We start from the raw sequence: 26,321 nt of genomic DNA, 5'->3' as shown, positions 1-26,321 counted from the left end.
CATACGGAAGTTTCAAACATGAAAAACATTTATCGAATATTCTGTAATTGTCATGGAAACACAGAAGCAAATGCGTGGATCCAGGCTACTGTATATCGAAACAAAGCCGTCATAAGGTTTGGCCAATTATGCACGCCAACGGTGACTTAACCGAGAATCAATTCGGTAATTGAGTCAAGCTCAATTGTAGAGCGGGATCAGTTATATAATCGTCTCTCATCTTGGTTCATCCCAAGCTCAATCGTCTCTCATCTTGGTTCATCCGAAGCTCAATCGTCTCAAATTTCGGTTCATCCGAAGCTCAATCGTCTCAAATCTCGGTTCATCCGAAGCTCAATCGTCTCAAATTTTGGTTCATCCGAAGCTCAATCGTCTCAAATTTCGGTTCATCCGAAGCTCAATCGTCTCAAATTTCGGTTCATCCGAAGCTCAATCGTCTCAAATCTTGGTTCATCCGAAGCTCAATCGTCTCAAATCTCGGTTCATCCCAAGCTCAATCGTCTCAAATCTCGCTTCATCCGAAGCTCAGTCGTCTCAAATATTGGTTCATCCGAAGCTCAGTCGTCTCAAATCTTGGTTCATCCCAAGCTCAATCGTCTGCAAAGTGTGACGTCAGACCCCGCATTCAACAAAGCATAGGTTTGCACTGTCTTCGATCCCCGATGCACGGCTACCGGAACGATTCGTAGACATACCTTTGTGCCATAACCACTCACATTCGTCGATGTACAACTGCCCGTCGCTATACTCTGGTTACCTCGATGCAGCATGGCATGATGTTTCATTCTACATCCCGGTACGTCACATCCGCTCTGCTTCCTACAAAACTTTGCAATATGCTTGAAGTTTAAACAATTGTCGCACATTTTGTGCTTCATTACAAATGCTATTTTGTATTCAACATTATTTTTGTTTAAATTCATTGCAGTCTATCAGTTTATGCCGACCCTTTCAGAATACACATGACAAGATACGCGCTGCTGGCACAATGTCATTATTACTTACTGATGTAGCTAAAGTTGTAACTCTCTCACTTTTCGGCCCATTCACACCAGCTCTATCTCTACCTTTATTGACACCATCACCAGCTAAATCTTGCCCATACATAGTATTTGCAACGGTAGCCTGCTTCTCAACAAACTTCATCAAATCATTAAAGTTTGGTTCTCGGCCTTCGTACATAATAGAACTAGCCTTATCAACCCATTTGGTTTTAATGTGCATAGGTAGGTGTTTCACTTTTTTCTTCAAATTTTCAGAGCTATTAACATCTGACATAAAAAACCTAACTGAAATAGTGTAATCTCACATCTTTCCATTTCTAGGGATAATCTCATGAGACCCTGAACAGCATTTGCTTTTAACGGCTGACCATTAACTAAACGATCTACATGGGACCGCGCGACAAGATGCGGCTTACCATACCGTGAAGCTAAAATTGCCTTTACTCTTGAAAAGCCGTTTTCAGGTGAAAGTACAGCGCAGTCCTCAATAGATCGCTTAGCTTCACCTTGACAATATTGAATGAGATAAGACAGTCGTGACCTAAAATCAGTAACTCTACTCTCAATGTTTGTTTCAAAAGTTCTCTTAAATTTGCAATAATCTGCCGGATTACCACTAAAAGTTAAAATGTCAGGTCTCGGTAAGTTAAAACAGGTTTAATGTCTGCCAAACTGGGCAAGTCATCTTCGTCACATAAAGATTCTTCAAGTTTTGAACTTACAATTTCATTGATTAATTCATGTTCTTCTATTTTCATGTTTAACTCCTGTTGTAACTCAAGTTTTTGTATTTCCTTTAATTGTGAAAGTTAAAGTTTAGACAGTTGTCTCTGTATAGAAATATCTCTTTTACTTTTTGACGACACTGATGAGCCAGTCTCATGTTCTTGTCTAACGCTCCGGCACCAGTCTATAATCATGTTAATATTTTCCACAAATTCCATTTGTGACCTTTTAAACTACTCTTCCAGTTCACCTCTGCGCTGCCCACTTAACGAGCTGATAAGCCTCTCATAGGTAACAGCCAGAACCTCTTATTGTTCTCGTATTTCTTTCTGTATGCCAATTAGCGAGGTGTAATATGACACGCTCTCGCTCACCATAAGCAGCTCTGCAGTTTTGTACTGCCTGGCTAACAAAGCCGAATTCCTAGCTAGATCATGATTTAGCTGTTCACAGTCGATCGCTGCTCTCTTACTGCCGTCTTCAGAGACGTCGACGTCACGTATCGAACCAGTTGACATCGTAATCCAATCAAACACTTAATGCACTTTACACATTGCAAACTTCAATGTTTAATAACTGTCGCGGTTTCAAAGTCACTAAACCACGGGATCTGCTTTTTCACATAATAAACCGGAACTCGTTGTAATATACTCGTTCACATTTATTCAATACAATCAAACAGTCAATCAGTCAGCATAACAGCACGTAATGGAACACATCTTAACGCTATTGTACGTATAGGAACGTAAATGAACGCTAAGGAACGTATGAACGTATGAACGGTTATCTGAAATAACCCAAACACAATAATCAAGACACATACATCATATACACAATAATAATCCAAATAATGCAATTAACATAGCAAATAGATGTTCACAGAGTATTTTGAGGATTTTCAAAAATACTTAAAGTTACGAAAAATGCTCTGAAGTTGTGTAGCCATCAACAATTGCCTTAACTAACCTTTCCGCTATATAATGTAGATTAACTTCATTTATAAAACAAATGTTACAAAATATAACTTACTAAACATTGGTACGGATTCCGATTTATTTAACAAAACCCAAACATTCATTCATGTCTTTTCACTCGCACCTCACTTACTGACCAAATTAATTTTCGCCCGGAGCCCTCGCAGCTTCCAGCCAATCGAAACACAAAACATTCTCACGGTAACCATGCTAAATATATTTTGTATACGTATCTTGCATATCCCGGACAAAACAAAGGGCCTGATTAATTTGTTCTATTATTACTACAATGAAAGCAACCTACATAGCTTATGAATTTAATGAACATATTCCTAGCTGTAGCACATTAACTTTATTGTACACAAAGGATATCACACAAAAAAAATATATATATGCCTTATTTACATTGTGGTTCTTTTGGTAAAACATAGCTTGACATAGAAAGACACATGAAGCTAATAAAATATATCACAGTTTGTTTGATGGCAATCATAAATTAAAATAAATAATTGCACAAGCTAAAGGACATACTGGAAACGACAAATCACAGAAATGTAATGCTAAGGAGTTAAAATTTGCAGCGAACCATGAAAGTTATATCAAATCCCTTGTGTTACAAACAACTACGCCTTAACAGAGGACTTAAAATTAGTCATGCTCATCAAATTCCTTATGTCTTTTGGCAACTAACTCCACAATGAACAACCATGATAGGCAAATGACTATCAAAACTCTTGACCTTAGGGTAGGAAAAGCGATCACTATCGACAAATGTGCTTGTAGTATTAGTATGACTTGTCAGTGCAAATCTAGTGCTATAAGTGTATGCAGTACTACCAGGGGTAAAATTGTCAATCATATAGGAAGGGACTGTTTTAAAACATACCTTAAAACATGACTGAGAGAGATAAAGTCAAGTTTCATGTCACAGGTAACCAATTAAGACAGGAGAAATGCTTTTTATCAATATGGGCTCTGGAATATAAAATTAAAAACAAGTCTAATTAGTTTATTTTGGGTAACCTGTAGCTTGTTTCTCAATACTTGAGTAACAGAATAAAACCAAACAATTGAGGTAAAATCGAAATGGCACTAAATTAGGGACATAACCAGCAACATTTTGGTCTGTTGGGTAAGGAAATCACGTTTTCTATACAGAAACTTTAATCTTCCATTGGTTTTCTTGATAACAGACAAAATCACAACGTCGTTAGATAAACTTAATCATATTACATTACCATTTCAATTGTACAATGCACCTGTATATACAATGACGATATTATTGATTAATTGATTGATTGATTGATTTATTGATTAAATAATCGATTGGTTGATATCCGTTAAACTTATAGAGCAATAATATTACAAGTTAGCAACGACTACATTATCAGCGTAGTTACCTTTACTAAAAAATAACAATCGACACAATGTGTGTATGCTTATATGATCGTATGGATATTTCCGAGAAATATATTGGCAAAGTGAGTTTAAAAAATATTTAGTATAATTACTAATTTTGTTCTAATCAAGTAACATTTCCTTTGACATAAAACCCGTTATATATATATATATATAAATGTCTTTACCATAAAATGTTTAATTGAATATGCAATGTATAAAAAACAAAGATTTTTATACACAATGTAAATATTACGGAATAAATAAACAATGTATTAGTTTAAAAATTGACGTAATGTCAATGACATATGTTTGTTAGTACACAATTCACACAATAACAGTACGTGTACACTCTTTAAAATAGTTCCGGATCAATTATTGCGTTATTTATTGTGTGTGTACACCGTTTTATTCCAGAAGAAAGATGTATTTCGGTCCGACGTGTAGCAGGTCATTACTGACAAAAATCCTGATCATCATGTAATCCAGGAAGATAAACGCCACAGAACCTATTTCTTTATTTTGGCATGTTTTCGTTTGAGCTTTCATCAGGGTTATATGAAGTACTGACGTCGTTGTTCCTTTTTAGCTCTTTTTCCAACTCCTCGAGAGGCATCCGTAATATTTTCTGAGGTTTATATTCAGTATCTTGGTGCTCCCGTTTCCTATGGTGATTAACAGACGATCTATTTTTAAATGATTTCTGACATAAGTCACACGAATATAATTTCTTGTCCGTGTGAGTGGTGTAATGCTCTAATCGCTTGATGCGGGTCGCGTGGCTTTTTTCGCATCCTTTTACAACACATACAAACCGTTTGTCTTCTTTACTAACCTGTCTTGTGCTTTGTACACCAGATGTACTTGGACCAACAGTGTTTAAGTTAATACCATTATTAAGCTCTGGTAAAGATTCTGATATCGTTTCCCTTGACGATGGTGTTGCTGGTTTGAATCTCTTCATATCTGAGTTGTCCTCATCCATTTGATTTGTCCTCTTAAGCCCTGTCGTTTCCTGTTTTGATGATTCGGCTAGCAGTTCCGATTCTGACAGCAGACTATCTGCATTAGTTGAATCCTCATCAGTGCCGATACCAAGAAGTTCTGAATCTGAATCAGCGGATGATGACATTGATTGTTTATACATGTTTTTTGATGTATTATTGTCTTTGCTTGGTTGTTTTCCTCTATCATTCCATTGACTTGTGGACTTATTTCTTGATGATGCTAAAGTTTCAACTTTTCTTGGTGTGGGATAAGGCTCTCCCTTGTCATTGTAATTGTTTCCACAATGATCGTTTTCTGACTCATGCCTGATAGGATTCTCAATCTTCAGATGCGTTCGCAGTTTACTGTGTACATATTGTTCATCTTCTGTGCTCGTCTCCAGGCCTTGCTCAATGGCTTGGTCTCTGTCAGCCGTTTGGTGAGCTTCTATATTGATTCGAAAAAGAAAATACCTTTTATAGCAGTTGTGTAAGGTTTCTTAAACAATACCATATGAAACATATAAAAAAACAAGACAGCAATGGTGGCCCTGAATATATTGCCAGTAACGATGAATTAGAATAACGTGTAATTACATTAAATACGCTACTTAAACACTTCTGTTTGCATGGTTTACTAACCATCAAGATAAGATCACTTAACAAACAATCATTCTGAAAACGTTTCCTTTAAGACTGGTACAAAATTGTGACCTATAGACTGTTAAACTCACAACTATTACTGATTTGCCCTAGGAACCGACTTTTTTTATCAAAGATTTACAGTATTCAGAATCTTCCAAGATTCGACCAAGTTACCTACATTTTTTATCAAAGATTACCAATATTCAGAATGAACAAAAATAAAAAGCGTTCTGTAATATTTGACCTAGTGACCTAGGTATTGATCCGAGTTGATCCATATTCGAACCAGTCCGAGTTTCTTCAAAACGACATTTTCGACCAATTTAGTGTATCGCAATTGCCGCTGAAAATGCCGATAACGGTCGGTTGTTGTATATTGATAGTTCTTTCAATAGATTTCTGATAGAAACATTGTTTTACCGATTAGGAGTTTCGAGTTCTGAATTACACAGATCAATGCTAACATTCTTACACTCACCAACGTGTCTGGAAAAGGCTCTCTGAATGCCTTGAAACAATATTCTACAGTAGGCTATCCCCTTGTCGGAGCCTAGAATATTTGGGTTTGTGGCAGTCACAACAAAGCACTCCTCCCCGTTCTCAGCTAGTCGACATGCCTGTATATAAAACAAAACGTATAGTAAAATATGAGTGTTTCTATACCATAAAGTGTTCCGCTTCAGTGTTAACCTAATACTAAATTATAGCCTCAGATGTTTATATCTGACAAATGTTTTCTATGTATTTCTTTTTCGATATCGGAGGTATTGTAAAAGTGTGATGCAATTCTTTCATATAATCAACATTTGATTGACTTTTGTTTCACGCTCACCTGATATACAATCATAGATCGGATCGCCTTTTTGTCATTATTATAATCATCGACGACTTGGCGTGTGTATACGCTTTCGGGAATGTCCTGTTGACCTGGAATGGCATGGAGCGAAATAAATTGAAATACGCATATGGTTATGTTTTTTGGCAATAATTGATAAATGCATCAATATAGCTAAGAGACAGATAGAGGCTTAACATTTCCTTGTTTAATATCGTTGAATTAAGATAGTTCTTAATGATGTTTGGCGATAACTGATAAATGTATTAATTAAGTCAAGAAACAGAATGAGACAGAGTTATAGCATTTATTTCATGATCGAATAAAAAAGGTGTTCAGTTATTCTTACACAGATTATTTAGATATGTAACATTATAATATCAAAACATTCTGACACGTCTTATTTTTCTTCACAAAATATATCGTTATAATATACTATACTATATACTTCCTCTCCTTATATATTTTTTTTTAAATGTGAGTAAGGACTCTCATTACATATAGTCAGCCCATTCAATACATATTGACGAAGCTAAAACGTTTAAACTCAATGTACCATAAACAGTGTGTGTATACCTCGTGTTAAATTTCATCATAAATGCTATGTCTTCACCTTTTTAAATGAAACAACGCGCAGTCTACGCCGCTTTTAGAGTCCCGCCTTTTGTCTTTTACCAGAGTTTGGTTGATTGTTTAGTTTCTTTAAACTCTTCGACGTACCTTTTTGCAAAAACGGCCAACTGACGGAGCACTGTCAGCACATTATTTTGGAAACAGGTTTGTCGAAATGTTTGAAGAAACTAGTCATCAAATCAAACGATGGTAATAAAACGACGGCGGGGCTCTTTAAACGACATTGACTGCTCTTTGTTTCATTTAAAATGGTGTAGAAAAAAAACATTCTTTGTTTTAAGTCTTCATTTTAAGCAAAATGTTGCCTTCCGAAGTTGCATATATGACGTAATTTATCACGTGGTAAACAAACACTGATAAAAACTAACATGAATAAAAATACAACCTATATGTTAAGCCAATACAACTGCTGATAAACAAAAATAGGACAGGGCTAAATCATTACGAATTTCAACTGCCGCGGGTGTTTAACTTTCCGTCTACTGCAACTCATCCGATACACCCTCCCTGTGTCAGATTATGTGTCGACAATGTGCAAGCCAATGAGGCTGTATTCTAAGTCAGTAAGATAACCTAAAGTACTATCTTAATAATTAAGAAGAGCTCGTTCGCTAAGCTCGCTCCACCCATTCTTAATCATCAAGATTGTAATTCATGTCATCTTTCTATAACAAAGTATGCAAGTGAGAAAATCGAAAAAGGGTTTCATCAGTGAATAACATGTTAATTCGATGGCCAGAATTAAATCGCTCGCGCCATCACACTCGTTTATTAGTTTAAACATATTTTATTGCATGACTCGTTACTTAATGACTGCTCTTCTGACGGCCACATCGTATCTATTAACAGATAAATTAAAGATTCGTGAACGTATTTATTATTTCTTAAAAAGTGCTGACTATTACTTATGTACATAGAGATAATACATTTAAGCATATAGGTGTATGGCATACTTAAATAAGGCAAAAACTCCTCCACCACGCCTCTAAAGTAGTTCTGTATGTATTTCACACCCTTGCTCGAGCCAAATAGCTGGGAACTTCCATCGACTATACAAGCAGTGATAATAAAACACTCTTCCCCCTCCTTACTCAGCAGTGACGCCTGTGAAATATACGATACTTTAGCAGGATATAATACCTCCCCACTTACTCAGCAGTAATGCCTGTGAAATATACGATACTTTAGCAGGATATAATACCACCCCACTTACTCAGCAGTAATGCCTGTGAAATATACGATACTTTAGCAGGATATAATACCTCCCCACTTACTCAGCAGTAATGCCTGTGAAATATACGATACTTTAGCAGGATATAATACCTCCCCACTTACTCAGCAGTAATGCCTGTGAAATATACGATACTTTAGCAGGATATAATACCTCCCCACTTACTCAGCAGTAATGCCTGTGAAATATACGATACTTTAGCAGGATATAATACCTCCCCACTTACTCAGCAGTAATGCCTGTGAAATATACGATACTTTAGCAGGATATAATACCTCCCCACTTACTCAGCAGTAACGCCTGTGAAATATACGATACTTTAGCAGGATATAATACCTCCCCACTTACTCAGCAGTAATGCCTGTGAAATATACGATACTTTAGCAGGATATAATACATCCCTTCATACTCAGCAGTAATGCCTGTGAAATATACGATACTTTAGCAGGATATAATACCTCCCCACTTACTCAGCAGTAATGCCTGTGAAATATACGATACTTTAGCAAGATATAATACATCCCTTCATACTCAGCAGTAATGCCTGTGAAATATACGATACTTTGGCAGGATATAATACCTCCCCACTTACTCAGCAGTAATGCCTGTGAAATATACGATACTTTAGCAGGATATAATAACACACCCCTCTTACTCAGCAGAAATGCCTTTAAAATATAAGATACTTTAGCAGGATGTAATAATACGCCCCTCGTACTCTGCAGTAATAGCTGTAAAATAAACGATACTTTAGTTGAATATAATAGCACCCCCTTCTTACTCAGCCGTGATGCCTGTAAAATTAACTATACTTCAACAGTACATAATTACAAAATCCGGATTACTCAATAATGATGCTTGTACCATATATGAGAATATAGCAGTAAATGATAACACACATCCTCTTATTTAGCAGGGATGCCTGTAAATTTTACAATACTTTAGCAGAGTATAATAACATCCCCGTCCCTACTCAGCAGTGATGCGTGTAGAATAGACGATTTTTCAGCAGAGTATAATTACATATTCCGTCTTACTCAGCATTTATGCCTGTACAATAGTTGATACTTCAGCAGTATATAATTACACATCCCTCCATTCTTTGGAGTTATGCCTGTTAAATATACTTTAGCAGTTTATAATAACCCTCTTCACCGTCCTAACTCAGCTGTCATGCCTGTAAAGAAAACGATTCTTTAGCAGGATATAATAACACATCCTTCATTACTTAGCTGCCATGCATGTAAAGAAAAAGGTTCTTTAGCAAGATATAATAATAGATCCCTTATTACTCAGCTGTCATGCCTGTAAAATAAACAATTCTTTAGCAGGTTATAATAACCCCTCCCCCATTACTCAGCTGTCATGCCTGTAAAGAAAACGATTCTTTAGCGGAGTATAATAACACATCCCTCATTACTCAGCTGTCATGCATGTACAATAAACGATTTTTAGGGGGGTATAATAACACATCCCTCATTACTCAGCTGTCATGCATGTTAAATGAACGATTCTTTGGCGAGGTATAATAACACATCCCTCTTTAATCAGCTGTCAGGCCTGTCATAACATTCTTAAGCAGGTTATTATTTCACTCTCAGAGTACAAGTATTTATAGTTTCACTGTGCAGAATTAAAAGTTATAAGTTGACAAGCCTCATTAAGATACGCTTAGAGCCCCATTGATAAACACAACGTAAGTTTAGAGCTTTTACTTAATAATTAAAATCACCTTTTAGCTAATCACATTACATGTGTAAGTTTGTAAGAGCCAATCGAATGAGCTTACTTTGCCTGTATATGCTTCATTAGTTAATTCAAAGCGTTAACATGGAATATACAAAGTCACTTCATTTTTGACCCAATTTAAATTGACTTAACTTAAGGCAACTTTAAATGAATTACTACATTTTCATCGCCTACCGCCCCCTCTTTTTGCGCATTCCCTTACATTTTATTGACGCAAATAAAAATGTTGAACTACTTTCTGTATTTGCGAATCTGTCCGTTACTGTCCGGTAACGGCGTTTATTCATACCTGCCGAGTCGATGTATAACAATCAAATGTATAAAAGGTGAATTGCTACAATCGTGTTCGTGGTTCGTCTGGAAACACATGTATATGATCGCTTATAAAATAGAAAGAGCATGGACACATGCTCAACGGTCAAACAGGTATCTAAGAAAAATTAAAGAATAAAATGTTACCCCAACCTCCCCTTCCCGATTTAAAAAGAATGTTGACAATCAAGTAAATAATTTATATTGGCCTAAGAATAGTAAATTCTATCTTCAGAACATATGAATTTCAATGCCGCTCAACTTCACTTTATTGACACTCATTCAGACTGCAAATAACTTTAACTTAATAACAAATATTAAAAAAAGAATATGTACGGATATTTTCGATATAATATAGTTTATCAAACCATTTTATCTTAAACGTACCAAGTGTTCCAACTGCGACCGAATGACTTCCCTGCGAACAAAGTTCTCCATAGTGAACACTTCTGAAACAATGAAATTTTAACGTGTGAAAGGAGAATTAATTCAATGTTAAGTCGGTGTACATTCCATGACAGTAAGTATTGATATCCCAATTGACCTTTTGTATACTTGTCCATATGTTTATAAAATTATAATAGAAAAGTGTGCTTACATTATGAATTTGGATGTTACTGGTTATCTCCTCCATTGAACTTTCTCCCTAATATAATTGACGTATTACTTTGGTTTCAACACTGTTGTCAAGAAGGTACGTACAGTCACATACTGTTACATGAAGACTTACAAACCAGATTTTCAAAATATCATCATTTTAATCAGAAAGGGTTTACTTTCGGTTTCATCAAAGCAAATTTAGGCAAAGTTAGAATACCAGTCAATGCGAATGTTCGACTTCTGTTTTGGTCGGTCACAATGTCAGGTAAAAAATTACAGTCAGCACCGTTTATTTTTCGGAAAATATACTTTCAGTTTCAATTTGATGGTTTTCAATAAATGTTCAGTATTATTTTTCATGATTATTCAATGCGTTAATCAGTTTATCACTGTTTGGAAACCTTTTTTGTACATGTCATTGGTACAAGGGCAGTGCCAGTTATTCATAAATCATGCACACACGCAATCCGGGTGAATTCTCCAAATTCAACATAATACTGTATTAACAGTGTTCATATCAAAATGTAGTAAATATATATTGAATGTCTAAAAGTATAAAATTATATTATAGTTTGTCATGAACATGTTATTTATAACACATTTGGTCAAGCCTATAAATAGCTCCACCAATTTGGTAAGCGTAATTAACAAATAATGGGAACCATGACCCAGCCTGCATCGCGCGAATTTGGGCCTACGGACGTACATTTGCTTTTATTGTTTTATTGCGTATTTGAATACAGAATGTTATACTGAAATGTTCATGAAGATATCACTCATATTGATACGTGTTTACAAATAAGACCATGTGTTGCCCATTTTGAATATTAAATTTAACGTAACGCACATGACGTCATTACGAAAGAACACTAATGATATAACGCGGAACTGCATTCACGTAACAATAGTGAAACTAGCTTATAATTGTAGTTCTTTTCCATACAAGGGATCTTTATGGAACATAAATAAAGATAAATTCGATTATTAATTTTGTATTTTTAATCAAATGGACCGTTTTAAACCCAGACATGGATGGAGTCAAAATAAGTTGGAAAGAAATCCGTGGTTAATTTGGAAACATGAGTAAACTAATGGTGAAAAATCGTCGTGAAAGTAATGCGCCAATGAGAATCATTTAAAAGAAAAATGTTTGGAAGAAATACAAATACATAGAAGTATTTATTTTGGCATTTTAATGAATGATTATTTCGTTCGTAATAAGTATGCCCAACATCGCGCGATACGGCTCATGTTATTTGTATTTGAACAATCACAACTAGGCTTTAGTTGCTCTACAACCTTCAGGGGCGCCCCCCCCCCCCCCCCCTTGAATCCGTTAGTGATCCTTACTGATTTGATTTATTTCCTTCATGACTTATATGTCATATATATTACCAATGACAGACAACGAGAATTTTTTTCACAGGACATTGCGACATATACACACTAAAAGATTACATGTCGCAACAAATTTTAACCTGCCGCAATGTTTTAAACAGTATTTAGTAACATAAACCTAAATATTGATATTAAGCCGCTTATTTAAAGAAGTTCCGTTACTGCCCACTATAACATATTAAGAATTTCTTGGTTGGATGTGTCCTACTGTTATGAATTAAATAAAAGGAAGTTAAACATCAAGACAAAAATCAATATTTTGATCTTTTTCTTCTTCCTCCTTCAAGTCATCAATTTTTCCTCCATTGCCTCCCCAAACACCACATATTATTAGTCCTCCACACGATCGTCCAACCCTGGAGCAGCTAGATCTAACTCTGTTAATTAATCATGATATAAAAGATAAGGTTATAGAATATTACGTATAGGACTACAAATCTAAATCCAACACAACAGTTATGCAAAAACGAAAGTAAGGTTTTTGTTATTGACAAGGTTAAACAGATCGGAAATAGTGTGATCAAGAACAAACTCGCCGAAAAAATATAAATACGGAATTTTGTTATTTCCGAACATTTCCGTAAAATTCCGTCTATCAATGAGTATGAAGGTACGAGATGAGATCGGTATGTTCCGTGTGTTTTCGGCTTTTGCGATTTGCAAAACGGGGTTTAATATAGTGATACACGGATTGACATCAATTTAAATAAACATGAATAGTTAAAAATAACATTGAACATTTATTGAAAACTATCAAATAGAAACTGAAAGTAAATTTTCCGAAAATTAAACGGTGCTGACTGTAATGTTTCACCGGACATTGTAACCGACCAAAGCAGAAGGAAGTAAAGGTTATAGTATTTTAAAATACTGTGACTCTGTGAGTCAGCACATCCCTTTTGAAACTTGTCTGAACTTCTAAACTAATATAACTTGAACTACAGGAATCGGCTATGGTATTGACATAGTTCATTTAACGCTACTGCCTTTGGTTATAAAACTCATGTACATGCAGTCCAAACTTATCAGCTATGGTCAATAGTCACAGCTAGTTTAAACATGTTTTATAAATATAATATGAGGATGAAATCATGGATAGGAGCTACGTTCGGTTACTAGATAGTAGATAGTAAATTTAGTGTTTCTACTGTGTAAACATAAGTCTACTTTCGCTTTTGTGGTTGATAAACATAAACTCTTGTATGTACAAATTCAATATAAAAATACTTAGTATGTACTTTAAATTCAAAAAGGTGCTTACCTGTAGGTTATTACGATTCTTCCATTCGCTTTGATCAAATGTTTGTAAAGTATCCTTAAAATGTACTATGTAAGTTGGTTTAACTTATCATAAAGCGTCTTGATAACAACTTCTCCACACTTCACTGACCAGCATTCTATCAGTATGACTAATATGCGATTAGGTTATGGAGACCTACTCGTGTACGCTGTACAATATAAGTGGGTTATTCCTTAGGCCATCATTAAAAAAATGTTGGTTTGCGGTGCTCCTACCCACAATTTTTGGGGTGGGTAGGTAGGTAGGGAATTTATTTATTTTTTTATTGATTTCTTTTTACATACGACAAAGGCAAATCTATATGACCCTCAGTCTGATGTAAGGGGCATGCATATTTTAGATAACAGCACTGAGAATTCAACGACAGAACCCTTTTATTATTTTTCAGATACATGGATACACTTTAATTCTTTCTAGGAAGTCTGTTAATAATGGGTCTCCCAGAGTCCTTCAAAATTGGCCCAAAGAAACGAAATGGGAACCAAAAAAAAAAAAATAATAATAATAATAATAATAAAAAAAAAACAAAAAAAAAACGGCAGCGGTAGTGATAAAAAAGATTGGGTCGGGGCTAATTTCGGTGAGTCGGTCGGAGCACCGCAAACCAACATTTTTTTAATGATGGCCTTATTAGCGTATTTATTGTCCCAATGTTGATATTAGTGTACATGCCAGGACAGGAACTATCAACAACATACCTTCGGATTTTATAAAAATCGTACCGTAAGTAATAAACCTTTATTTAATAATTATTATTATACACAAATCGATTCAACATTAGACAGTGTTATTTAGATACTGATATTTGATTTGGACTAGAAGGATGTGAAATTCTTTTTGAAACAATCAAGTATTATTACTAAACACATTGCTTGCTACTAATCGTTTTGATCAACTGGGTTAAATCGACCTGATGGAAATAACTATTATGGATATTCTCTAATCGAAAGTAGCTTTATTTACGCATTACCGATAAGCAAAGAGTTGAAGTTGATAGCCACACGCAGATATTTTATTGACGTACTTTCACGTTATGTACCATTGAAAGATTTATACAAACAATGTTAAAAGTTTATCTTAAGTTTACAAGTTCAGAAGTTCAAATAGTATTGTGTATCGTCATGTAAATAAGTATAAGGCGGTGTGACTAAAAACCGAAAAGCACGAAATACAAAGAAAAGCGCGAAAAGTACGGCGTAAAGCACAGAAAACACCGAAAAGCACATTCGGAACTCCTCGGACATTGTCCATCGAAAACAACCTCGGATGTATATGGACGGTTTACAATGGCAGAAATCTTAACATTTAAACTACGCTGCAAGTAGATCGGGTAGTAGTTTCAATTGAGCAGTTAAACTTTATGACTTTACGCTTGGGGTTTGTAATTATTTATGCAATAAGTCACTTCACTGACAACCGTTTTAAACTTAGGTATACAAAAACACGTTAAATCACTACAATTATTATTTAAAGTTTAACGAACTTCTTCTTTTGCTTTACTGGCATAACTCCGAGGTTGTTTTCGATGGGAAAAAAACCCCGAATAGTACCGAATGCGTAAAACATGGGAAAAAGCACGAAAAGTAGGGAAAGAACCAAACAGCAAACAGAATTAGTGCCTTTTACTTTGCTTTTCGGTGTTTTCTGTCGGATTTCGTTCATTTGTATCATTGCATTTTGGTGTTTAGTCATACCCGTAATAACACAACAAATAATTCGGAACACCTCGGCCATTTTCAGTCGAAAACAAGCTCGGATGCATATGGAAGGTTTACAATGTAAGAACTATTTACATTAAACTACGCTGCATGTAGATCGCGTAGTAATTTAAACTCAGCAGTTAAACTTGAGCGTAAAATATTTACTGATTCTGTTTCTATGATCTTCGTGGTGGTTTGCAGGTTTACAAAGGTAAACACAAGCTATTTACCTGTGCATATAAAAGGTGAAATGAAGCAGAGATTTTTGAGACACATTTCATAACATTTGTCAAGAACACAATATATGTTACCTGTTTTGACATGCCATAATTACTATTTCTAATGAAGGTAAATAGCGTATCAACTTGTATCTCTCAAAAATTACATTTCAGAAAAGGAAATTAATTAAAATGTACAAAATGACAGTAGTATAAGTATTCTTTTATAAACGTGTTTATCCTTCCATGAAATAAACCTGAATACGCAATATAATTAACACAGATGTATCGACTATGGATTCTAAAACGGTTTCTCAGATTATCTGTTTAAAAACACTCTGTAGGAAAGTCATCATCTATCTTTTAAAGCTTTTTAACAATTCAGATCTGATGAGACACTTGTTTCCAATATAAATAAATGAGTTGAATCACTTTAAATATTTTACAGGATTGAATTATTCCGATTCGGATAATCCACTTTTCTTTAATATTCACAAGAAGTGGTTCCTTAACGCCCATTTTACTCAATTAAGAATGAGTGGGGCTAGCTTATAACAGGCTCTTTACCGATTGGGCGCTTGAAGATTTGAACTACAGGTTCAGACTTCTTTTCTGTTCCGAAGTGGACAAATATATGAAATATAAATGCTTCCGGCTTGTCATTGTAAGAGGCTGTTTTGTTAAACAGTCATGTTCATTTACAATTAAAATGAAATCATTTCAGACAAATACATACAGATTAAGTTTACGCTGTGTACAAGTATATGTTATTTAGATTTTAGTATATTTGAGTTATTTTCGCTCTTCCATTATAATCAAACTTGACTTAAAATTTAATATAGCCAGACTAGCAGCTGTTCGTATACGGGACGAAGAGTCCGAGTTCTTGAAAATGCCCTGTTTATGTTCTAACATTAAGGGTATTCTTGCATACCGGACGTGTGTTTCCGGTCATGTGGCCAATGCTGAAAAAACATGTCTTACACACCTCATGTGTAGATGAGTCACGCGCAACAACGTGCCACTTCTTATTTCTGTTATTGTATGGTTTATGAAAAGTATATTATGCCATTTCAATAAAGCGCAATAAAATATATAAGTATGCAAGACTTAAAATTAAAAATAAATAATCGTAAAAACGAGAATTTTAGAGGTACTATTACGTTAAATTACTGCGTTTTATGACGTCAGTAAACCACGTCGCACGCGCTTTTTTGGTGAACTGTACAATAGTGCGTTTTCTACGTCAATATTGCCACAATTTCATAATTTAAGATTTGCAAGAAAATATATTAATCATGTGTTTCAGGTCTCGATCGAAAAATCCGACCATCGGTCACGCTGAGTGGCCGGTAACTCCGCAAGCCTCCTAACCGGCTTACGCGCGTGCTCTTCGGTCGGATTTTTTTTATCCGTATCAGAATCACATGATAAATACTCACTATCTTATCAACATGCGGACAAAAAATAGTTTAAGAGCCTTCCATGACCGTTCGTTTAAGACAGGTTCATCTCAGCGCGAGCGTAGGTTTTTTGCCGAAACGAGGTTTACAGAATTTCCGCTAAACACCCCGCGCGAGGTTTGGGATGAACCTATCTTACACGAGCGGCTATGGTGGATGTTTTTCCTCCCACCTCAATTAAACAAAATATAGTAAACATGTATTTTTGGCAGGAGCTCTATATTGCTTAATGAAGAAAAAAATAGGTTTATGCGAGTATTTTTTTTATTTTTTGCCCGTGGGTAAGATAAGGATTTTCAGCCTGGTCAACTATTTTGATCTACTTATCTGGGTTGGGAGAAAATCAGTTCAGCTTAATTTTATGACAGCGTTACAAACAAGATTTACATTTTTGCTTGTGAAATGAAATAAAATATGTTTGAAGTGAGAAATACAATTTTAACCTTTAGAACGGATAGTCATTTTTCATAGAGATATCATTCGAAAACACGATCGTACGGTAAGATCGCTGGTAAGATGACCCTGTGATGTACTAAAAATTAGGCACGCCCGAAATTCTCGCATGTATTTTTTTTATTTAAAATCAGTTGTCATATAGGACATTTCAAACCAAATTTGATATATAAGTGCAACCCGGCGTACAGTTTAAACTGGTTATTTAAAAAAACTACCCGAACTGGCCCAAATTCCGGCGTACCAAAGTATGTGTGTGTGGGTGGGGGGAACGGAAATCTGCATATGTTACAATCAAAAATTGTCTATGAAAACAGGCTGTATGTATCTGTATGTTCTTTGCAATAATTGACTCTATGACTGTATGTTATAGCTGTTTCGTTATAAGTTTGATATTGTGTATTTACAGACATAACAAACATGGGCGATGAGCTGGCTCTTGAGAGGCGAGTTGTTATTAGATCAGAGTTGAATGATTTGGTCAGTATAATTCACGTTATAGTATTTTGTTTTCTAATCATATTTTTGGATATGTGTTTATCAATGTAGATTCTAACTTGTGAATAATATTTGTTTTAAAGTTTCTATAAGAATGGTGTATTTTATTTACAGTCAACTTTGTTGAGCAAAGCTGGGGATGAGTGTTTTATAGTTACTGCCTGTGTTACTGACGAAACACCGCATCTGCTCGGCTCCATCAAGGGAACTGGCTTTGTAGAGAGCAAATCCCTTATTGTCAAAACGGAATTTCTGCAATACTTAAGTATGTTTGAAAACAGTGGTCTATTTTTACATTGTCGAAAGTTCCATGTTTTGGTTATGCAGAGCAATCTGCATGCTTAAGACCTTTGATCTTATTAATCTATATCAACAGTTATAATTGGATACAATTGGAAGGTCTCATGGTATAGGAAGAGGGGACCCGACTCCTATCCCGGAGGTCGTTGGTTCGAATGCCGGCGACAAAACTTAATACGACTTTCACAATCCATACAGTAGCTGCGGTTGCTACTGTTTAGAACCCCGCTGGCAACTATCGAGCATGTTTAATCTAAGGTTGGCAGAACAGCTTCACTGTATATGTTAAATAAATATGTATGCATTAAGTGTATTGAAAATAGTATCGATGGATGACAAGTATATTGAATTGTACATCACATGACCTGAATGAGTTTTACCAAGCTGTTCATTCAACAATTGTAGATTTTATCTGCTTTGTTTTACATCATTTCATGTTTGCGTTAATATGTTTCAGAAAACCAGGTGTCATCAGAAGTCGTCAGTAGGCCAGACGTTATTGACGATCAATGCAGTGAGAAAAAAGTGGTCAGGTCTCTTATGATACATTTGGTGAGTAAAGATGCACCCTGTTAAAGAAAGAAGACATAAACCAATACCGAGTATGATTAACACACTCAACCAACACTGGATATAATTAACACACTCAACCAACACCGGACATGATTAAAACACTCAATCAACACTGGATATGATTAACACACTCAACCAGCACTGGATATGATTAACACACTCAACCAGCACTGGATATGATTAACACACTCAACCAGCACTGGATATGACTAACACACTCAACCAACACTGGATATGACTAACACACTCAACCAACACTGGATATGATTAACACACTCAATCAACACTGGATATGATTAACACACTCAACCAACACTGGATATGATTAACACACTCAACCAACACTGGGTATGATTAACACACTCAACCAACACTGGATATGATTAACACACTCAACCAACACCGGATATGATTAACACACTCAACCAACACCGGATATGATTAACACACTCAACCAACACTGGATATGACTTACACACTCAACCAGCACTGGATATGACTAACATGCTCAACCAACACTGGATATGACTAACACTCTCAACCAACACTGGATATGATTAACACACTCAACCAACGCTGGATATGATTTACCCACTCAATCAACACTGGATATGATTAACACACTCAACCAGCACTGGATATGATTAACACACTCAACCAGCACTGGATATGATTAACACACTCAACCAACACTGGATATGACTAACACACTCAACCAACACTGGATATGACTAACACACTCAACCAACACTGGATATGATTAACACACTCAACCAACACTGGATATGATTAACACACTCAACCAACACTGGATATGATTAACACACTCAACCAACACTGGATATGATTAACACACTCAACCAACACTGGATATGATTAACACACTCAACCAACACTGGATATGATTAACACACTCAATCAACACTGGATATGATTAACACACTCAACCAACACTGGATATGATTAACACACTCAACCAACACTGGATATGATTAACACACTCAACCAACACTGGATATGATTAACACACTCAACCAACAGAAGAGATTATTAAAACACTCAATCAACACTGGATATGTTTAACATACTCATCCAACACTGGATATGATTAACACACTCAACCAACACTTGATATGATTAACACACTCAACCAACAGAAGAGATTATTAAAACACTCAACCAACACTGGATATGTTTAACATACTCAACCAACACTGGATATGATTAACACACTCAACCAACACTTGATATGATTAACACACTCAACCAACACTGGATATGATTAACACACTCAATCAACACTGGGTATGATTAACACACTCAACCAACACAGGATATGATTAACACACTCAACCAACACTGGATATGATTAACACACTCAATCAACACTGGATATGATTAACACACTCAACCAACAGAAGAGATTATTAAAACACTCAACCAACACTGGATATGTTTAACACACTCAACCAACACTGGATATGATTAACACACTCAACCAACACTGGATATGATTAACACACTCAACCAACACTGGATATGATTAACACACTCAACCAACACTGGATATGATTAACACACTCAACCAACACTGGGTATGATTAACACACTCAACCAACACTGGGTATGATTAACACACTCAACCAACACTGGGTATGACTAACACACTCAACCAACAGAAGAGATTATTAAAACACTCAACCAACACTGGATATGTTTAACACACTCAACCAACACTGGATATGATTAACACACTCAACCAACACTGGATATGATTAACACACTCAACCAACACTGGATATGATTAACACACTCAACCAACAGAAGAGATTATTAAAACACTCAACCAACACTGGATATGATTAACACACTCAACCAACACTGGATATGATTAACACACTCAACCAACACTGGATATGATTAACACACTCAATCAACACTGGATATGATTAACACACTCAACCAACACTGGATATGATTAACACACTCAACCAACACTGGATATGATTAACACACTCAACCAACAGAAGAGATTATTAAAACACTCAACCAACACTGGATATGTTTAACATACTCAACCAACACTGGATATGATTAACACACTAAATCAACACTGGATATGATTAACACACTCAACCAACACTGGGTATGATTAACACACTCAACCAACAGAAGGGATTATTAAAACACTCAACCAACACTGGATATGTTTAACACACTCAACCAACACTGGATATGATTAACACACTCAACCAACAGAAGAGATTATTAAAACACTCAACCAACACTGGATATGTTTAACACACTCAACCAACACTGGATATGATTAACACACTCAACCAACACTGGATATGATTAACACACTCAACCAACACTGGATATGATTAACACACTCAACCAACACTGGATATGATTAACACACTCAACCAACACTGGATATGATTAACACACTCAACCAACACTGGATATGACTAACACACTCAACCAACACAGGATATGATTAACACACTCAACCAGCACCGGATATGATTAACACACTCAACCAACACTAGAAATGATTAACACACTCAACCAACACAGGATATGATTAACACACTCAACCAGCACCGGATATGATTAACACACTCAACCAACACAAGAAATGATTAACACACTCAACCAACACAGGATATGATTAACACACTCAACCAGCACCGGATATGATTAACACACTCAACCAACACTGGATATGATTAACACACTCAACCAACACCGGATATGACTAACACACTCAAACAACACTGGATATGATTTACACACTCCACCAACACTGGATATGATTAACACACTCAACCAACACTTGAAATGATTAACACACTCAACCAACACAGGATATGATTAACACACTCAACCAGCACCGGATATGATTAACACACTCAAACAACACTGGATATGATTAACACACTCAACTAACACTGGATATGACTAACACACTCAAACAACACTGGATATGATTAACACACTCCACCAACACTGGATATGATTTACACACTCAACCAACGCTGGATATGATTTACCCACTCAATCAACACTGGATATGACTTACACACTCAACCAACACTGGATATGATTTACACACTCAACCAACACTGGATATGACTTACACACTCAACCAACACTGGATATGACTTACACACTCAACCAACACTGGATATGACTAACACACTCAACCAACACTGGATATGACTTACACACTCAACCAGCACTGGATATGACTAACATGCTCAATCAACACTGGATATGACTTACACACTCAACCAACACTGGATATGATTAACACACTCAACCAACACAGGATATGATTAACACACTCAACCAACACTGGATATGATTAACACACTCAACCAACACTGGATATGATTAACACACTCAACCAACAGAAGAGATTATTAAAACACTCAACCAACACTGGATATGTTTAACACACTCAACCAACACTGGATATGATTAACACACTCAACCAATACTGGATATGATTAACACACTCAATCAACACTGGATATGATTAACACACTCGACCAACACTGGATATGATTAACACACTCAACCAACACTGGATATGATTAACACACTCAACCAACACTGGATATGATTAACACACTCAACCAACACTGGGTATGACTAACACACTCAACCAACAGAAGAGATTATTAAAACACTCAACCAACACTGGATATGTTTAACACACTCAACCAACACTGGATATGATTAACACACTCAACCAACACTGGATATGATTAACACACTCAACCAACACTGGATATGATTAACACACTCAACCAACAGAAGAGATTATTAAAACACTCAACCAACACTGGATATGATTAACACACTCAACCAACACTGGATATGATTAACACACTCAACCAACACTGGATATGATTAACACACTCAACCAACACTGGATATGATTAACACACTCAACCAACACTGGATATGATTAACACACTCAACCAACACTGGATATGATTAACACACTCAACCAACAGAAGAGATTATTAAAACACTCAACCAACACTGGATATGTTTAACATACTCAACCAACACTGGATATGATTAACACACTCAACCAACAACGGATATGATTAACACACTCAACCAACACTGGATATGATTAACACACTCAACCAACAGAAGAGATTATTAAAACACTCAACCAACACTGGATATGTTTAACATACTCAACCAACACTGAATATGATTAACACACTCAATCAACACTGGATATGATTAACACACTCAACCAACACTGGGTATGATTAACACACTCAACCAACAGAAGGGATTATTAAAACACTCAACCAACACTGGATATGTTTAACACACTCAACCAACACTGGATATGATTAACACACTCAACCAACAGAAGAGATTATTAAAACACTCAACCAACACTGGATATGTTTAACACACTCAACCAACACTGGATATGATTAACACACTCAACCAACACTGGATATGATTAACACACTCAACCAACACTGGATATGATTAACACACTCAACCAACACTGGATATGATTAACACACTCAACCAACACTGGATATGATTAACACACTCAACCAACACTGGATATGATTAACACACTCAACCAACACAGGATATGATTAACACACTCAACCAGCACCGGATATGATTAACACACTCAACAAACACTAGAAATGATTAACACACTCAACCAACACAGGATATGATTAACACACTCAACCAGCACCGGATATGATTAACACACTCAACCAACACAAGAAATGATTAACACACTCAACCAACACAGGATATGATTAACACACTCAACCAGCACCGGATATGATTAACACACTTAACCAACACTGGATATGATTAACACACTCAACCAACACTGGATATGACTAACACACTCAAACAACACTGGATATGATTAACACACTCCACCAACACTGGATATGATTAACACACTCAACCAACACTAGAAATGATTAACACACTCAACCAACACAGGATATGATTAACACACTCAAACAACACTGGATATGATTAACACACTCAACTAACACTGGATATGACTAACACACTCCACCAACACTGGATATGATTTACACACTCAACCAACGCTGGATATGATTTACCCACTCAATCAACACTGGATATGACTTACACACTCAACCAACACTGGATATGATTAACACACTCAACCAACACTGGATATGATTTACACACTCAACCAACACTGGATATGACTTACACACTCAACCAACACTGGATATGACTTACACACTCAACCAACACTGGATATGACTAACACACTCAACCAACACTGGATATGACTTACACACTCAACCAGCACTGGATATGACTAACATGCTCAATCAACACTGGATATGACTTACACACTCAACCAACACTGGATATGACTTACACACTCAACCAACACTGGATATGACTAACACACTCAACCAACACTGGATATGACTAACATGCTCAATCAACACTGGATATGACTTACACACTCAACCAACACTGGATATGACTTACACACTCAACCAACACTGGATATTACTAACACACTCAACCAACACTGGATATGATTTACACACTCAACCAACACTGGATATGACTAACATGCTCAACCAACACAGGATATGATTAACACACTCAACTAACACTGGATATGACTAACACACTCAAACAACACTGGATATGATTTACACACTCCACCAACACTGGATATGATTTACACACTCAACCAACGCTGGATATGATTTACCCACTCAATCAACACTGGATATGACTTACACACTCAACCAACACTGGATATGATTAACACACTCAACCAACACTGGATATGATTTACACACTCAACCAACACTGGATATGACTTACACACTCAACCAACACTGGATATGACTTACACACTCAACCAACACTGGATATGACTAACACACTCAACCAACACTGGATATGACTTACACACTCAACCAGCACTGGATATGACTAACATGCTCAATCAATACTGGATATGACTTACACACTCAACCAACACTGGATATGACTTACACACTCAACCAACACTGGATATGACTAACACACTCAACCAACACTGGATATGACTAACATGCTCAATCAACACTGGATATGACTTACACACTCAACCAACACTGGATATGACTTACACACTCAACCAACACTGGATATGACTAACACACTCAACCAACACTGAATATGATTAACACACTCAACCAACACTGGATATGACTAACATGCTCAACCAACACAGGATATGATTAACACACTCAACTAACACTGGATATGACTAACACACTCAAACAACACTGGATATGATTAACACACTCCACCAACACTGGATATGATTTACACACTCAACCAACGCTGGATATGATTTACCCACTCAATCAACACTGGATATGACTTACACACTCAACCAACACTGGATATGATTAACACACTCAACCAACACTGGATATGATTTACACACTCAACCAACACTGGATATGACTTACACACTCAACCAACACTGGATATGACTTACACACTCAACCAACACTGGATATGACTAACACACTCAACCAACACTGGAAATGACTTACACACTCAACCAGCACTGGATATGACTAACATGCTCAATCAACACTGGATATGACTTACACACTCAACCAACACTGGATATGGCTTACACACTCAACCAACACTGGATATGACTAACACACTCAACCAACACTGGATATGACTAACATGCTCAATCAACACTGGATATGACTTACACACTCAACCAGCACTGGATATGACTAACATGCTCAATCAACACTGGATATGACTTACACACTCAACCAGCACTGGATGTGACTAACATGCTCAATCAACACTGGATATGACTTACACACTCAACCAACACTGGATATGACTTACACACTCAATCAAAACTGGATGTAATTAACACATTTTCGATATTGGATACCCTACGTCTAAAATCCTTTAGTGGTCGACGATCATAAATCACGAGTATCCGCTTTGAGTTAGTTGTTATGCCTCATAAGTGTTGCACATAGTTTTCATACTGCCTGTCTGTCTGTCCGTCCGTGTGCTCGTCCGTTACATTATTGACACAGCAATAGCTTTATTTAATATCCACAGAATTGTAGAGCAGTATGAAAAAAAAACATTCGTGCTGTTAACTCACACGTCAAGGTCAAATTTAGATATAGAGGTCAGTGTTATGCAATATGGACATCACAGCAATTGCTCTTGTCTCATCTATTACTTTACAATTATTGAGAACCATTTCAACAAAC

The 26,321-nt window shown here is 36.2% G+C and overlaps 2 protein-coding genes across 10 annotated transcripts in view; one reads left to right on the top strand and one right to left on the bottom strand.

Moving 5' to 3' along the window:
- The window catches only part of LOC128211512 (histone-lysine N-methyltransferase PRDM9-like), a 67,622-nt gene that overhangs the window by 23,630 nt on the left and 17,671 nt on the right, over positions 1 to 26,321 (top strand). For 3 of the 9 annotated variants that reach the window (XM_052916381.1, XM_052916382.1, XM_052916383.1), the window contains 2 exons: positions 18,238 to 18,388; positions 18,881 to 18,975. In XM_052916381.1, the coding sequence (XP_052772341.1) occupies positions 18,238 to 18,388; positions 18,881 to 18,975 (246 nt within the window). Of the gene's footprint in view, positions 1 to 14,349; positions 14,515 to 15,515; positions 15,570 to 18,034; positions 18,106 to 18,237; positions 18,389 to 18,880; positions 18,976 to 26,321 lie in introns of those variants that run through there. The other 6 variants (XM_052916384.1, XM_052916385.1, XM_052916386.1 and 3 more) reach the window with 3 other exon arrangements.
- On the bottom strand, positions 2,383 to 13,947 carry LOC128211511 (zinc finger and SCAN domain-containing protein 5C-like). Its single transcript, XM_052916377.1, has 6 exons — positions 13,753 to 13,947; positions 10,881 to 10,942; positions 8,155 to 8,305; positions 6,566 to 6,660; positions 6,212 to 6,350; positions 2,383 to 5,536 (listed from the first exon to the last, which is right to left on the bottom strand). The coding sequence occupies exons 2-6, from the start codon at positions 10,929 to 10,931 to the stop codon at positions 4,620 to 4,622; spliced, it is 1,353 nt and encodes a 450-aa protein (XP_052772337.1). The 5' UTR covers positions 10,932 to 10,942; positions 13,753 to 13,947; the 3' UTR covers positions 2,383 to 4,619.

The sequence above is a fragment of the Mya arenaria genome, chromosome 12 (genome assembly GCF_026914265.1).
Source record: "Mya arenaria isolate MELC-2E11 chromosome 12, ASM2691426v1".
NCBI classification, from domain to species: Eukaryota; Metazoa; Mollusca; class Bivalvia; order Myida; family Myidae; genus Mya; species Mya arenaria.
The sequence above is the reverse complement of the archived record's forward strand: the minus strand, read 5'-3'. Positions and strand labels throughout refer to the sequence as shown.

Coding starts and splice junctions, on each gene's coding strand:
- LOC128211511 (XM_052916377.1), bottom strand. CDS start 10,931: ATGGAGAACTTTGTTCGCAGGGAAGTCATTCGGTCGCAGTTGGAACAC. Junction 8,306..10,880: donor GGTCGCAGTTGGAACACTTG/GTACGTTTAAGA, acceptor TATATTTCACAG/GCGTCACTGCTGAGTAAGGA. Junction 6,351..6,565: donor GATCTATGATTGTATATCAG/GTGAGCGTGAAA, acceptor TTTTATATACAG/GCATGTCGACTAGCTGAGAA.